Consider the following 17,683-nt stretch of genomic DNA (forward strand, 5'->3'; position numbering starts at 1 on the left):
ACTTTTCAAGCAAAAGAGGATGGTCATCGACCTTCAATGTCCTAAAACAAAACAATTTTCAGCCCAGGATCCTGTATCCAGCTAAATTGAGTTTCATTTATGATGGAGAAGATAAATACTTTAATGACATACACACCTTGAAGAAATCTGCCATAACTAAACCAGCTCTTTAGGATATCCTCAGACCCATCCTCCATAATGACCAGCACAATCCTTTACCACCAAAGTAAACTCACTCTGAAATTCTTGACCAAAACCCAATTTCCAAAGTGGTGAAAAGATTCAAAATGTCCACTGGACTTTAGAAAAACGTGACACCCAAAATACTACCAGGCTTATCAATACTCTCAATTAATGTGAACGGCTTAAACTGTCCTCTTAAGAGGCACAGGTTGACTGACTAGATACAAAAACTCAGGCCAGATGTCTGCTACATACAAGAATCTCATCTTACCTTAAAGGATAAACATAGACTCAGGGTAAAGGAATGGGCATCTTTAATCCAGGCAAACAAATCAGAAAAAAGCAGGGGTGGCAATTTAATTGCAGATACACTAGGCTTTAAACCAATAAAAGTAAGGAAAGAAAAGGATGGTCACTTCATATTTGTTAAGGGAAACACTCAACATGATGAGATGTCAATTACTAACATTTATGTGCCCGACCAGAATGCTCCTCAATTTATAAGGGAGACCCTAACAGACATGAGCAATTTAATATCTTCCAGCACCATAATAGTTGGAGATTTTAACACCCCTTTGGTATTGTTGGAAAGATCCTCCAATAAGAAACTAAGCAAAGAAATTTTGGACTTAAACTTCACCATACAACAATTGAATTTAACAGCCATCTACAGAACATTTCATCCTAACAAAACTGAATGCACATTCTTCTCATCAGTTCATGGACATCCTCCAAAATTGATCCCATCTTAGGTCACAAGTCTAATCTCAGCAAATTTAAAGATACAGAAATTATTCCTTGTATTTTCTCGTTTCATCACACAATAAAAATTGAACTCACCAATAACAGGTATCTGCATACAGATACAAAGACATGGAACTAAAATACCTTATGCTGAATGATAGCTGGGTCATAGATGAGATTATGAAGGAAATTCTCAAATTTTTGGAACAAAACAATAATGAAGACATGAATTATCAGAACCTGTGGGATATGCAAAGGCAGTCCGAAGAGGGAAATTTATAGTGTGGCAAGCCTTCCTCAAGAGAACAGAAAGAGAGGAAGTCAATAATTTAATGGGACATCTGAAGCAACTGGAAAAGGAAGAACATTCCAACCCCAAATCCAGCAGAAGAAAAGAAATAACTAAAATTAAAGCAGAATTAAATGAAATAAAAAACAAAAGAATTATTCAAAAGATCAATGAATCAAAAAGTTGGTTTTCTGAAAAGGTCAATAAAATAGATAAACCTTTGGCTAAACTAACCAGGAATAAAAGAGTAAAATCTCTAATTTCATCAATCAGAAATGGCAAAGACGAAATAACAACATACTCCTCAAAAATTCAAAAAAATCCTTAATGAATATTACAAGAAAATCTGTTCTCAGAAATACGAAAACCTGAAGGAAATAGACCAATACTTGGAAGCAAGCCACCTTCCTAGACTTAGCCAGAATGAAATGGAAATGTTGAACGGGCATATATAAAGTTCCAAAATAGCATCAACTATACAAAATCTCCCTAAAAAGAAAAGCCCGGGACCAGACGGCTTCACATCAGAATTCTACAAAACCTTTAAAGAGGTACTAGTACCTATATTACTTAACCTTTTCCAAAATATAGAAAAAGAAGGAATACTACCCAACACATTCTATGAAGCAAACATCACCTTGATCCCCAAACCAGGAAAAGACCTAACAAGAAAAGAAAATTATAGACCGATATCCCTTATGAATATTGATGCAAAAATATTCAATAAGATCCTAGCAAACAGAATCCAGCAACACATCAAACAAATTATATACCATGACCAAGTGGGTTTTATCCCAGAGTCTCAAGGTTGGTTCAATATATGTAAATCTATATATATAATACATCACATAAACAAAATAAAAAACAAAGACCATATGATTCTCTCAGTAGATGCAGAAAAAGCTTTTGACAGTATCCAGCATCCTTTCATGATCAGAACACTTAAGAAAATAGGTATATAAGGGACTTTTCTTAAACTGATAGCAGCCATCTACAGCAAACCCACAGCCAATATCATATTGAATGGACTAAAATTGAAAACATTTCCACACAGATCAGGAGGAACCAGACAAGGTTGCCCATTGTCTCCACTGCTTTTTAACATTGCAATGGAAGTCTTAGCCATTGTAATCAGGCAAGAGAAGGCAATCAAGGGTGTACACATAGGGTCAGAGGAGATCAAACTCTCACTCTTTGTAGATGATATGATTTTATACCTGGAAAACCCCAAAACTCTTAGAAGTGATCAAGGAATACAGTAGCATCTTAGGATACAAAATCAATACTCACAAATCAGTAGCTTTTATATATACCAATAATAGTCAAGCTGAAAAAAGTCAAGGACTCTATTCCCTTTATAGTTGTGCCAAATATGATGAAATATTTGGGAAGAATCAACATTTTTATTTTATTTTATCTTTTTTTCTTTCTGAAATGTAAGTATACACATTTTAATTAATTTTTAAAAATAAATTTATATTTTAAAAACAGGATAAACAGCATGGCTGACATAGACCAAGTGCACACTAGTTAAGCTTTTGAGAACTATTTAGTATACGGACAGCAGTATCCGCGCAGGCAGACAATAAGAATAAATAATAGTGCTTTGGGAAGAGCAGTAGTGATTGACAGGTAAAGAAGCAGCAGGAAATCCCGGTAGTGAGGTGCAAAGTCCCAGGTCCCCACAAGAAAAATGTCCCAGCCCATCCAAACAGCCTCCTGACTTGGCTGGCAGCTGCAGGGGTAAATAGAACTCAGGCAGAGTGGGCACGGTGGTGGGGGTGGATTGAGAGGGCTGGCGCCAGGGACAAACTCTGAAGAGACAAATATGTGTGTGTACATACACGCACCCAACAAAGGGCATTGCACTATCTATCAAAACTGTATACAATTTAACAAAGGAGCTCCCATCCTCCCTGTCACCTCTTTGGCAGGTCAGGCCATCTTAACTTCTGACACACAGACGTTCTCATAAAGAGGAAGACTGTCCTGTGTGGTGTGGACAGGGCTTCAGGTGAGAGCAAAACTATCATAGCTAAGCATTACTTGAACATCCCTAAACAAAAAAGGAGTTAATTGCTAATGATAAGCCCAAATTACTTCAAGTCCTATACCCCAAGGATGGGCACAGTTAACCATTTTCCTACACAACGGTGAAATAAAAAAATCCCCTGATTATGTTTCAGCAAGTAGAATTAAGGGGTAGAGGAAGAAATCAGGTCCCATATGCTAAAATTTGCACTAAGTTTTAACGTGAGTCAAAATAAAAATAAGTCTCCCAGGACCCACTAAATCTATGATGGACTTTCATCTGTACCACTCGTCTGCATCTTCAAATTAGGCCCATGGTCATGGAAGCTGTCCAGGGTTTCAAGCACACCTAAACTGCTGAAAAACTAAAGCCACCCTCCTACATAATGAGGTGCAGTCTGGGCAACGGAAGCCACAGCTAGTTGACTTCAGGACTTCTCAGGACTGGATGTTGGTTGAATTGAGGACTCGAGAAGCAGCGTCAGATTTGGAAGCCTTTGAAAGTTCTTGCGCAAACTCAGAATAGGTGCTGGCAATGGAATTAATGCTGAGGTTGTGCTGGAGGTGGGTCGAGTCACGGTACCCACTGCTCAGGATACTGCCATTGAGCTCCAGGTTCTCCTTGTCAGCCCCATGCCTCCCAGCACGGGGTGTTTTCTTCCCTGAACAGGTGGAAGTGGCAACTGGCTTGCTGCCAGAAGGAGGAAGTCGAGACACAGGGGAGCGGCAGATTGTCCCCCCAAAGACAGGCTGAATGCTGCTATTGGCTGTAGCATTGGAGATGGTGGTAGTATTCAGCTTGCGCACTTTGCCTGGCGTGTTGGGTGTCAGTCCTCGCCGCTTGCTGGGTGTTTGGGGGGCACTCCCATAGAGCATCTCTGTTTCTGTCTGCTTCTTGTTCTTGAGTTGTCTTTCCTGCTTGGCTCTCTCTTTCTCTAATCGATGCATCTCCCATTGCTCCGTCACATACTCCATGAATTTTTGCCCATTCACCACAAATGCCTTAGAGTGTTCCTGTTCCCACATTTCAATTTGTGCCTTCAACTCCTCTTCCAGCTTAGGTAGTGTTTTCTGGAGTTTTGCTCATTGCTTTTCTTCTTTTAGAAGATTTCCTCCCCGGTTTGTAAATCGACTTGGATCTGAAGCTTTTCTCTCAAACTCTAAGAAAAGCTTCCAGCTTTCTTCCCACTTCTGAACACCTTCAAAGAGCTCCTTATGAGTCTCATAATAATCTTTTAACTTCACAACCTCAGCATCATGGCTCTGGAGCAGATCTTCTGTGAAGTCCTCAGTGTAGTAAGGGGCAAAATCCTGTCTCTGCTCCTGGCTGTAAAAACACCGATCCCAGTACTCAGCCAGCTCCACCCGTATTGCCTCAATCACTTTCTTCATGTTTTGCATTTTCAGTTCTTCCAACCAATCCACCTCTAATTGTAGCACTTTTCTGACCTTGGCCTTTGACCCAGTCATAACCATGGCCACAGCTTCTCTCTCTTCTTCAGGTATCTGCAACCTGTCCCAGAGCTCTCAGATTTTAGCATGGAGTCCTTCACACACTGTCTCATTTTGTGACTTTTGCGTTTCCAGCTATAGTGAGGAAAGCCAGTGGTTATCTACAGCAAAGTGGCAGCACAGAGAAGAAGACTGGTAGCCTCTGGCCTCCCACAAGGAAATGTCCAGAATCAACATTTTTTAAATGTCCATATTACTCAAAGCAATTTACAAATTTAATGCAATCTCTATCAAAGCACCACCATCATACTTTAAAGATCCGGAAAAAATAGTACTTCGTTTTATATGGAACCAGAAAAAACTTCAAATAGCCAAGACATTAGTCAGAAATAAAAACAAACCAGGAGGGGGCGGTGCCTGTGGCTCAAGGAGTAGGGTGCCGGTCCCATATGCCGGAGGTGGCGGGTTCAAACCCAGCCCCAGCCAAAAACCACAAAAAAAAAAAAAAAACAACAACCAGGAGGAATCACGCTATCAGACTTCAAACTATACTATAAATCTACAGTGATCAAAACATCATGGTATTGGCACAAAAATAGAGAGGTAGATATATGGAACAGAATTGAGAACCAAGAGATGAACCTAGACACTTATTATCATTTGATCTCTGATAAGCCCATCAAAAATATAAAGGAGAGAAAGATTCCCTATTTAACAAATAGTGCTGGGAGAATTAGCTGGAGACTTATAGAAGACTGAACCTGGACCCACACCTTTCACCATTAACAAAAATCAATTCTCACTGCATAAAAGATTTAAACTTAAGACATGAAACTATAATGATTCTTGGAAAGAGTACAGAAGAAACACTTGAAGAAATTGGCCTGGGAGAATACTTTATGAGGAGTAAACCACCACCACCACCACCGCCCCGCCCCGGGCAATTGAAGCAACACTAGAAATACATTACTGGGATCTGATCAAACTAAAAAGCTTCTGCACAGCCAAGAACACAGTAAGTAAAGCAAATAGACAGATCTCAGAACTCAGAATGGGAGAAAATATTTGCAGGTTATGCTTCTGACAAAGGTTTGATAACCAGAATCTACAGAGAACTCAAACTTATTAATAAGAAAAGAACAAGTAATTCCATTTTATTGTGGGCAAGGGACTTGAGTAGAAGCTTCTCTGAAGAAGATAGGCGCATGGCTTACAGACACATGAAAAAATGCTCATCATCTTTAATCATCAGAGAAATGCAAATCAAAACCACTTTGAGATATCATCTAACATAACAAAATCCCAAAACTACAGATGTTGGCATGGATGTGGAGAAAAGGGAAAACTTCTGCACTGCTGGTGGGAGTGCAAGCCAATATGTCCCTTTTGGAAAGAAGTATGGAGAATATTCAGGGATCTAAAAGTAGACCTGCTGTTTGATCCTGTAATTCCTCTACTAGGTACATATCCAAAAAACCAAAAATCACCAAAGAAAGATATTTGCACCAGATTGTTCATCACAGCTCAATTCATAATAGCCAAGTCAGGGAAGAAGCCCAAGTGTCCATGGGCCCATGAGTGGATTAATAAATTGTGGTGTATGTATACCTTGGAATATTATGCAGCCTTAAAAAAAGATGGAGACTTTACCTCCTTTACGTTTACATGGATGGACCTGGAACATATCCTAATTAGTAAAGTATCTCAAGAATGGAAGAAAAAATATCCAATGTAGTCAGTACTATTATGAAACCAATTTACAATCACTCACACTTTCATATGAAGACTAGATCTCAACTATGGCCCAAGATGAAGGAGGGAGGGAGGGCGAGGCAGAAGGGGAGCAGGGGGGTCAGATTGAGGGAGGGTGAATGATGGGATCACACCTATGGTGCATAATGCAAGGGTACGTGTTGGATCTATTAGTATAGAGTATAAATGTCTTAACATAATAATTAAGTAAATGAGATGAGGTATATATTAACCAGTGTGATGCAAGCATTCCTAATTCTATATGAAATCAGTACACTGTACCCCATAAATGCATTAATGTATATATGATGTATATGATTTAATTAAAAAGAGGTCTATTGTATATCATGATGACTATAGTTAATAACAATATATTTGTATACTTGAAAGTTGCTAACACAGATCTGGCTGTTAATGGCAGAAGGAATAATTTCTTCTATTATTTATCTCACAGCTGGAGCAACAGGCATTATGTATATAACATGTATTTGATTTTTAGAGGAAAGGACAGTCTATATACTAATTAAACATTTGCATTTTATGTCAACAGTATAACAACATAAAGGGGGCATAAAGATGACTGGAACATTGAATAGAACTCTAGTTCTATAGTATAGTGAGAGAAGTTGACTTAAAATGTATTAAATGAAGAACAAAGTAAGTTCTAAATAGTAACAAGCTGGGCAGTTCATTGGAAAGAATAATTTATTTGACTGAACACATCTGGGAAAACTCCATGTAAAAAAAGTGGCATTTTTTACTGGGCCTTAAAGGATATATAGTTTCTGAAAGGCAAACAAAATGAGGGGCCAGCTATTTCAAGTTGTAGGTCTAGTATAAAGTGATGACCTAAATTAAATCTTCAAAACCACATAGGAGTGTTTCTGAGTGTGTGTTCCTTTACGGGATGGTCACTCAGCTGAGGCCACAGAGGAGACACAGAAGAGTGTCAAGACAACAAATTTATTATACTCATAGGTACGAGAAACAAGAGGCATGGCACACTATGTGGGGGCCATAGATGGAAGCTTCCAGGAGGTCATGGGCAAGGGAAAGCCTACGCTAGTGCCTTTATTGGGATTTCCTTGGGAAAGGCAAGATAGGGCACAGTGAACAGACAAGGACTAGCTAGTCTGAGTAACTTCTGCAGGCTCTAAGCTACAAGGATGGCCCCTAGTTGCCTGGTACCTGGCCTGGCTGGAGGGAGATTAAGGCAGAGGAACATAGTACCAGCCAGACAAAGCAGGTGTAGCTCTGGATTAGTCTGTGCATGTGGGAGAGGCACACTCCACACTGACTCCTTTGTGGTCTCTAAGAACTGGCTGGTCCTGAGAGGGGCAGCCTCTACCCAGCCAGAAAGAATTTTAAGATGTCAAAACACTATAGCATACCAAGGAAAAATACAAACAATATAGTATGTGTGTGCACGCATGTGTTTTTGTTGAGAGAAAAGAGGAGGGAAAAAATAATTTTTGTTTAATATTTATATTTATTACTTATTTACCACTGTTAGGTTTTCACAGAATCTAAATTTCTCAGGGGCAGAATTGTCACCTTTTAAAGATTAATCTTTAATGAGCCTACACAGTACAATTAATAAGGTATAATTATCTGATTATGTGACTAGTTGCCAAGCATTAGGATACATTTTATGAATTTTGAAGAATTAAAAAAAATAAAAATACTAATGCAAAAATAGTTGCTGTTGTCTGAAGCTGGGATTAAGGTATCTCTGTCCAGGCCCTATGAGAGAGAGATAATGAAACTGTGGCTTATCCACATTCATATTCCTTCCTTCATTAAGCAACCATTATTTAGTTCCACCATGTGTTAGGTACTTTGCATATGACCAGGGATATAAAAGATGAATAAGGATGCTCTTTGTCCTCACGAAGCTCACAGTCTAACAATCAAGTCAAAGGTATGTTGCAGAAACTTGGTCAATTGTCCGTATGTTCTACTTCATTGAGGATTTTTCTGATTGTTCTCTTGTGGCATCATTTAATTTGTTTTTCCACCTGCCCCATTCCCATTCACTTTCTGTAAACCAGAAAGTTAGAACTCAAGGCTTAGATACAGGATCAACCTTTTGGCAAGAATACGTCAAGGTGGTCAAGATAGTGCTGCATACATCTCACATCGTATCAGAACGAAAGGTCACTGTGCTTTGGTTATCCAACGAGTGTGGCTCAGAGGGAGGCAGTCTGTTCCTTCCACGGTCAGGTTTCCATCTACCTTTGTTATAACATTAACATTACTGGTGATCATTGCCTGAGTCAATTATTTTACTAGGTTGTTTTTAAGTTTCCTTTACTCCCTCTACTTTTACTAGTTGGAATTCTTTGGTAGAGAAGAACTTTCCCTCATTGCCCAGGGCTGTTTGGTTACTCTGAACTACAGTCCATTTTGGTTAAGCAGGATAAATGCCTACTCTAGTCTCAATAATTATCAGTTTTCAGAGGAAGGAGCTGGTACCTCGGCACCTTCAAATGATAACCCATTACAGTATAGCCTCTGTAAGCTGACCCTCTGTGAGGGACTGTAACAAACTGGTCAACATACAGAGATGATCAACATAAGGAACTAGGTCTGCTGTACTGATACATACATGTAGTGCCTGTCTGGTCTATGAAAATTAGGTCAACTTAGGGAGGTGGTCAGCATAGGGAGGTGGTTAACTATAAAGGTTCTACTGTATTATGTTTGATTTTGTGTGATATTTTTGGCTTGCTTGCGTTCTCTCTCTCTCATCACCAGGAACTCATAGGTTTTTACATATTCTCTGTGTTTCAACCCACTACGGTCATTCCCATTGATATTAGAATCTGATGCTTTGGTCAGTGGTCCTTTAATGATTACTACGTCCTTTTTACATGACCCTATTAGTTTGACTTTACTGTCCAGACCTGTTATCAGGAATTTCTTTAAAGAGCCCTGACACATTTTAGGAGGAAATAATACTTAGAAATAACAATCTGGGTAATATAGTTGCTTATAACTACTGAATTGTCATTTATTTCTGTGTCTTTTCAGGGCAAAAATGATGACGTCTTTGTATTTTTTGTTTTTACAGTTGAAAAACAAAATATGAACTAATTTTGATATTTCCACTTAATATTACACAATTTTAATTGATTTGATTTTTTTCTCTTACACTAAAGTTTTAGTTCTAACCACATTTATAATTTCTTATTTATTATATCCATAACAGTTGAAAAATTTCAATGTCAACATTGCTACTAACAATAAAACCACTTAGTGAAGTTTATAATTTCTTGCAGTATTTTTTGTCCTTAAAATATAACCCACTAAAAGGGTTCAGTTCAAACACTGGGTTTTGAAGTCATGCTAGGTTTTTTCTAAGTAACTGTGTCAGAATATGATATTCAGTTATATATATTTCTTTCAGATAGCTTCTAAATTCTAAAATTTTTATTTTTTTTCTTAATTTTATTTTTTGCCCATTTCTCCAGAATGTGTTAAATCTTTTGCTTTTCAATTTTGGGGAGCTGTTTCTAAAATAGGGAAATTAAGCCTCTTCCTGTTATTTTATTGTAAATATTTTTTTCTGAATTGGTTTTATATCTTTTTATATTTTGCTTGTGTTGTTTTTAAACCTTATAAAATGTTCATTTTCAAAAAATTTTTATGTAGTTGAATTAATTGCTTTTGGGTTTTAAGGCATAGTTAGAAAGAGTCCCCTTTTCCTCGATTACAAAGAAATACATTCAAGTTTTCTTCTGGTACCTGAACAGTTATATTTTTACATTTAAACTTCTATTACATTTGGAATTTATCCTGGTATATGGTGTGAGGTACAGATTTAATTTTGTATTTTTCCAAATGGCTACTAGTTGCCCAAATACCACTTATTTAGGAATTCATCCAAATAACTGATTGGGGCTTATTTTTTCTAGATTTCATATACATTTGAGTCTAATTATAGACTTAGAATCTTAAATCTGTTTCATTGGTCTATCTGGCTGTTTATGTATCAACACCACCAAAGCCTTCTGCTTTCAATACTCAGGCTTCAAGGCTTCAGCATCAGCTAGAGCCTGTTCCATCCCTTACCTGTCTGCCCTCCCTGTATCTCCCACCTCCAGGCACTGCCCATACTGTTCTTTGCCAGGGTTCTCTGAGCTATTCTTTCTTGCATATTTTCCCGCATGAATCTTACAGTGAGCTTATCTAGATTGGGGGGTTGGGGGTGGAAGAAGAAGGAGGAGGAGGAGGAAGAAAAGAAACCAGTGGTATTTGTTTAGGGAGCACCTTAAATTTAGAGATCTAAGGAGAACTGAGAGTGTTATGTTAAATCTTCTCATCCAAGAACAGGGCATATATGTCCATCTGTTCACATCTATTTTTACGCCTTTTAGAAGTTTTTAAACATATTCCTCATATAGATTTTGCCCATGTCTTGTGAATTTTATTACAAAAAGTTTTATATTCATTTGTTGCTCCTGTAAATGGGGTCTTCTATCCTGGTAAATCTTCTAACTGGATGCTATTTTTATTATCAAGGCTATTGATTTCTCAGACTACCTTTTACACTTGATCTTAGCCAATAGGCCCAGAAGTGATCAGATTACCTTTTAATCCACTTCAAACCAAACAGTTTTCTTTAGCCTACTAAAAGCAAATAAAGAGATTTTGTGTTTAATGTAATTTTGTCTGATGGAAAGAATAGCATTCAGTTCTCAACAATAATCTCAGTCTGGAATTTATGTATGTAAGTATTACAAGGAAGGGCAAAAACTCACCTTTGTGTATTCATCTTTGGCCTTGGTGAGCATTTGCAAGATATCTACTTCTGTGCCCTCTCCTGAATTGAGGATCATTGGGGAGAGTCCTGCTCCAGCTCCCTGGTGGGCTTTCAACTGCTCATACTGTGTTAGGCTAAAAAACACAGGGGAAGTCCACACAAGAAAAACCAAGTCAACACAAATGGGTAAAACTAACTCATTTCTCACCCAGTTGTTTTTGTCCTGTTACAACCATATTAGAAATAAGACCACTTAGGAATTTAAGGAAGAGAAAAAGAGAGCTGAGATCCTGGGTTCACATGACTACATATACGAATCTAGCACAGGGACCAGCAAACTATAACCTGTAGGCCAACTCTGGTCCACCACCTGTTTCTGGAAAGAAAGCTACAAACACAGCCATGTTTACTCCTGTATTCTTTATGGCTGCTTTCCCTCTACCAGGGCAGAGCTGAGTATGAGCAAGAGATTGCATGGACTGCAAAGCCTAAAATATTCACTATCTGCCCCCTTTTGAAGACAGTTTATCAATTCTTCAACTAGTATATTTGAACAGACACTATCATTAATTGCTGAGGAAATCCAATTTAGTGTTCTCAAATACTGAGGCAACTGCATGGCAAAGAGATCCCCCCCCCCATCCTGAATCCCCACCCATTACAGAGTGCCTTGAAGTCAAAGCAAGGTTGATTCCAGCAACTCAAACCCTGTAGTTTTCTGGCAGTTTAGAAACACATTGAAGATGCCATTCTAACTCTGAGAAGAGGGACCATTTAAAAAGCCATTTAGAGCAATGAAGGGTTCTTTAGTTGTCCTGAAAACAATACAGAGAACCAGATCGCTCCCGTATCCTCGATGACGATGAAAACATACATTTTCCTTTTGTGTGTTTTGACTTTCAGTTCAAATTCTTTCATTACTGTCATCAAGTTTATGGTAAAAAAGATCTGAGAATTTACTAAGAGATTTAATTCTAACTGGGAAAAGGATCTGAATCACCTAAATCAGCTATTTATTGCTAGTAAATATTCAATTTCCTGCCTAAGCTGTTAAGTGATTACTACAGAATGCTGACAATTTCAACATGGCCTCTTGGCTGAGCTATAGGATATTTTGTAATCTGTAATGAAGTCCTGCTATTATTATCCACTCCATGATTTACAATAACATGAATGCTCCAGGAACTAGCTGTTATGGTAGTAAAGATCAGTTTGGATACACTGAATTGCCATCTGCAACTTGAGGTAGTTACCCAAAATTAACTACCACCAGCTAGATTTTCAGGAATCCACTATATTTATAAAAAGGTTCTCCCCATTTTTAATTTTCTTGGGGTCACTCTTTAGCTATTTCATTACCTCAGGATTTAAAAGTGGAAATTGATTCTTTTGCAGACAGCTGCAATGTCACATCCATGTAGGCAGAGGCCATCCTACATGCTTCGCTGAGCCCAGTCCCAGGTGGAGACATAGCACGTGTAGGAAACACATTTCATTCTGAGGCTCGTTCCCATCCCCATAAATAGTAGGGAAATAACTGCCTCACAGTGAGCAGTCCTAGGGCTCAAGAACTGATCAAAGACTCAAGCAATGGCAGAGGAAAAAGCAAGCTTACCTGGGCCCTCCTTTTCATGTGACCAGGGAAACCAAGAGTTGAAAAGTCAGACAGTAATTTTAAAGTTCCCCGAAATGCAGAATAGGACAAATCACAGGGAATTATGAAATTAAAAGAAAGAGACTAGAAACAAAAGAGAGAGGGAAAGAGAGAGACTGTCTACAGATCACTAAGCTAATAATAACTCTGCAATTTCCAAAGAGATTAAAAATAAAGACTATCCTAAGCATTCACCGTTTGAGACATGGAAGGAAGCTATGAGGCCCCGCAAATGCGTATACACAGTTACAGGAAAGCATTTGGGGGAGGAAGGAAAGGAAAGATTTTAGAGAATCTGGAACAGCCTTTTAGGATGGCTCTGAATGTTCTTTTTACTGAGACATACTGATAACTTTTCAAAGCAAAAAATTGTTAATTTACAAATGAGGAAAATATTAAAGAAAATTGCCATCTGGAATAACTCATATACATTTCACACGATCAGAAAAAAATGAGTTGAGTCATTCTAGATGATAAATCTTACCTAGTGAAAGTCATTTCTTAGGTCTTTCATTTATTAAGTAATATTAAATATTTTCTTGATCATTATGGAAAAAGATTGCTATAGCAATTGCTATAAACTATATCCTGCTAAGATTACAGTGTAATTACGTATACTTAGAAATACAAACAAAAGCCCAGGCCTAAAAAATAATTATCCTTCCAGCACTTACTTTTTCATAAGCTCTGCAATTCTTTGGCATTCTTCCTTATCATAAAACCAAATTCCATAAATGGACACTACAAAAAAACACATCAAACAAATTATGAGCATCTTCACAACTACAAAACAGCAAGGAAAACATAGGATCTAGGTACTGAACTATATTCCAATCATTGGCGTTCAATCTTAAAAATCTAGCACTGGAATTTTCTAAGTCCATGGAGAAATCTGCAGAGGTTTTGTGTGTGCGTAGTACATGCACAGACACACAGAATTTTCCTTAAAAATACAGCAGCCGAACCCTGTAGGCCCTTGGTAAATTCTTCTTCAAACAAATGAAAATGGATTGAAAATGAAATCAGAATTTCTAAATTCCTGGCTTTGAGACATCATTGTTGCTATACTCCATTTGCACATTTTATAAACACATTTCATCTTTATTTTTAAATATTCAAAAACCTGATGCCCACATTATGCCTAGAAATCTCCCTCCCTTCTCCTTCTCCCAAGAATATGTTAACTGAAAAACTGGCTCTGTAAGCTGTAAGTTAGGGATAGTGCCGTGGAGAAAAAAATTTAATAATAAATCACTGGCTTCAAAATGTTTGTACAGGTAATTTATATCCATTGAAAGATTAGATATGACTATGATTTAACCATTTAGTAATGAAAAAAATGTGGTCTATACAGCTGCTATTGATTCATGTAATACCTTTCAAGTAAGTTGTGGACTTCACTGTGTGCCCCTCTACATCATTTTTATAGTAGAGGCTGAAACAGTTCCAAAATACATTTATAAATATCTAGTTGAGGAGCTGGCGGCATCAATCATGTAAACAATGTTTTAACTACGTGTATATTTTTAAAACCTTCGTTGAAAACCAGAAATGATAGAGCAGCAAAAAACAAAAAATGTTTTTAAAAGGGAAAATTCTTTTCAATTTCAACTTAAAAAACATTTAATTATACTAATATTATTTTGTCATTAAAACAACTGTGATATTCTAATTATACCCTTTTTCCCACCTACCTAACCAACGCCTGGGCATGAAATTTCTGTTTCTTGTCAGTAATGATTCAGATTTCACAAGGTACAAGAAATGTCCTTTCAGTGCTCTTTTAAGCAGATATTTCAAAGAAGAAACTTAGGAATCTGAGTTATTAACATCCCAAGGTGGCAACAGGGCTTTAAACTTTGTTTTTACAATTACTGGTCTATCAAATATCTTTATTTACCTCTCTATAAGGATGGTTGATCTTTATACTGAAATAATAAAGAAATTATCAACTCTTTTTTTTTTCCCCCCCAATAAGGACTAAAATCAATCTCTCTGCCAGCTTTCTTTCTCTTTCTCTTGCCAGCAATCCTCCCCACCCCACTGGAGTTCCCTTTCCACAAACTACCAAGGAGTCCAGCAGACCAGAAGGCAATGTAAGTTACTCAGTTAACATTCACCAGCTCCTCTATCTTTTAGAATTTGTTCCTTTAACTTCAAGTGGTTCCTGAGAGCCCCAGACAAACAATGGGATAAAAATCAAGCCTCAGGACTTGAAACACCTGGAAAAATGTCTATCTTCAACCTAGCCTGAAGAAAAATATATATAGCATTCTTGTACACAATGCCTGGTGAATTTGGCTGCCATTACCTTTTTCTCTTTATTCCCTTTAAATTCTCCTAGTCAGAGCCACTAAACCACAGACCAAAGTGCTGCTGGCATACTTCCTTTTTTTTTTTGAGACAAAGCCTCACTCTGTTGCCCCAGGCTAGAGTACCTTGTTACAAGTCTAGCTCACAGCAATCTCAAACTCCTGGGCTCAAAGCAATGCTCCTGCCTCAGGTTCCCCAGTAGCTGGGACTTACAGGCCATAGAAATCCACAACATCCGGCCAATTTTGCTATTTTTAGTAGAGACAGTGTCTTGGTCTTGCTTAGGCTGGTCTTGAACCTAAGGGACACTCCCGCCTTGGCCTCCCAGAGAGCTAGCATGACAGGTGTGAGCCACTGTGTGGATCAGTGGATCATCCTGTTTTTCCTTTGGTATGCCACATCATCTCCCTGCTCTCTTCTTTCTCTCTTTCCCCATGCTCTTCCCCCTCTTACTCCCTCTCTTGTTCTAAAAGATAAAATAGACTTATACTTTTATATCCCAATCTTGGTCTAAAGAAATTCTTTTCTCATCCCACGTGGAGTACTTACTGAGCTTTCCACCCTATCACCATTAGCAGAGGAAAAACCAGTCATTGGTGCCTCATCAGTAGAATCTATTAATAGAAATATTTTAGGTGTCTTTTTAATTTATTATTTATTTATTTATTTATTTATTTATTTATTTATTTATTTATTTATTTTTTGCAGTTTTTGGCCAGGGCTGGGTTCGAACCTGCCACCTCTGGCATATGGGGCCGGCACCCTACTCCTTTGAGCCACAGGCACTGCCCTTAGGTGTCTTTTTAATTTGAAGTTACACATCCGTGGCATGTGACATAAGGAACTAGGTTTTCAGGAGAGTAGGACACCCATGAAACTGTTGATACAAACAGAAAAGCAGTTTGAGATTGACGACCATGAGGTAACTGAAAGGCAGATTTAGGGAGGGAAATGCTATGAAAACATCTTTTAAATGCCAAAGCAGAATGAAGAAAAGACTAAGTTTGCAGTAATTATTTAAGACATTGTGGAGATTTCTTTAGGACCCAACTATTTATCTCTGGGTCAATATGATTTTAAAATTAAAATGAGATCATTTTGAAATAACTCATTTCATCCCAGTTAATAGTTAATTTGAACATAAAATTTAAATAGCCACAGGGGGGAGGGGGAACAGATTTACCAACAGTTCTGGCTACTGACAGGTGGTACCAAGATAAAATGTAGAACTGGGCGTAATTTTTTTCTCCCTAAAATAGTTTTGCATCTTGAGCTGCATTCCACTTAGAAAGTGGCTGTGAATTCCATTAAAGTACACATTCAGGCTGAAGTTTTCTGCCTCTTAGGCCCAAGGTCTACCAATCCCTGGGCAAACCTATCACTCTTCAACACAAGAGGGTCTATCAGAGCAGCTTGTGGTGATATATAAAAACCAGAGATCACCATGTCTTAGGGAGGTGATGAGCTGACAGGCTGACAGAAACCATGAACTCCACATTTCAATCCAAGTTTTCCTGTAAAGCCACTGGGTGAGAAGAGAGGCCCATCCTTACATAGGCAGCAAGCAGAGCAGGAAAGATAGAAAAAGACAAGGTTGAAAAGAACGGAGAAAGAAGTTGTGGTTTTTTTAGAATCCTAAAACTTAAAGTAATGACTGTAGCCTAAATATGCAGCGATGTGATATGGCTGTGTAAATTTTTGTGGCACTGAAATGTTACAACAGGAATAGCTTCTGAATTTAAAAAAGAATTACAAGGAGAAAAGTTCACGAGCAGGACAGTTATTTAGTTTTTAAAAATCAAGGATCTGAAATTTCACAATGCTTCGGGCCTTCATGCAGCCTACCACGCCTGCATACCAGCCGCTTCCTAGTCACCTGTCTACGGAAACAGAGGTCAAGTTTAAGGGTACTTTGGTGCATGAAGCTCAACTCGACTATTTCTACATTTCTCCTGGAGGTAAGAAACCCTAAAGTGGAAAAGAGGATAGCATTCTAGCCCTAAAAAGAGAGCAAGACCCTGTCTCAAAAAACAAAAATTTTTAAGAAAAGAAATAAGAAAAACATGTTGAAATTTACTATAAATAATCCAGTGATGCCTTGACTGTGACTCCCTCACTCTAAGGACTCATCTATTCGTATTTAATCAGGATTTTCAATGGTACAGTTGAGAAGTTTTGTCTAAAACCCGCACTACCTTGCTTTACGCCATTCATAGGAAATTCTCAGTTGAAAAAAAGCAATGTCTAATGCCACAGGCAATGCAAATAAAACACCAATTTTTTACTTTCAATTCTGTGAGAAAGATCAAGGAAATTATAATTTCCCTAATAGATTTTATGTCTGAATTTTATAGATACAGACAAGATAGCAAGCCAGCTGATTATATTTGATAATGCTATTTCTTTTTTAATTTCTTCAGTGAAAAAATTGAAAGCTGGCCAATTTTTAGGAGGCTAGTTAAGGGGCCATTAGAGGCAATAGCTAATGTCACTGAAAGGT

The 17,683-nt window shown here is 37.9% G+C and overlaps 1 protein-coding gene and 1 pseudogene across 5 annotated transcripts in view; both read right to left on the reverse strand.

Moving 5' to 3' along the window:
• Nucleotides 1-17,683, reverse strand: part of DCP1B (decapping mRNA 1B) — a 67,767-nt gene that overhangs the window by 15,751 nt on the left and 34,333 nt on the right. For all 4 annotated transcript variants that reach the window (XM_053556877.1, XM_053556878.1, XM_053556879.1 and 1 more), the window contains 2 exons: nt 13,545-13,611; nt 11,215-11,350 (listed from right to left, as the gene is read on the reverse strand). In XM_053556877.1, coding sequence (XP_053412852.1) covers nt 11,215-11,350; nt 13,545-13,611 — 203 coding nt within the window. The remainder of the gene's footprint in view (nt 1-11,214; nt 11,351-13,544; nt 13,612-17,683) is intronic.
• On the reverse strand, nt 3,099-10,622 carry LOC128561056 (protein regulator of cytokinesis 1-like; annotated as a pseudogene). Its single transcript, XR_008373199.1, has 3 exons — nt 10,526-10,622; nt 9,206-9,357; nt 3,099-4,834 (listed from the first exon to the last, which is right to left on the reverse strand). The product of XR_008373199.1 is annotated as a protein regulator of cytokinesis 1-like (transcript).

This window comes from Nycticebus coucang, chromosome 12 (genome assembly GCF_027406575.1).
Source record: "Nycticebus coucang isolate mNycCou1 chromosome 12, mNycCou1.pri, whole genome shotgun sequence".
NCBI lineage: Eukaryota > Metazoa > Chordata > Mammalia > Primates > Lorisidae > Nycticebus > Nycticebus coucang.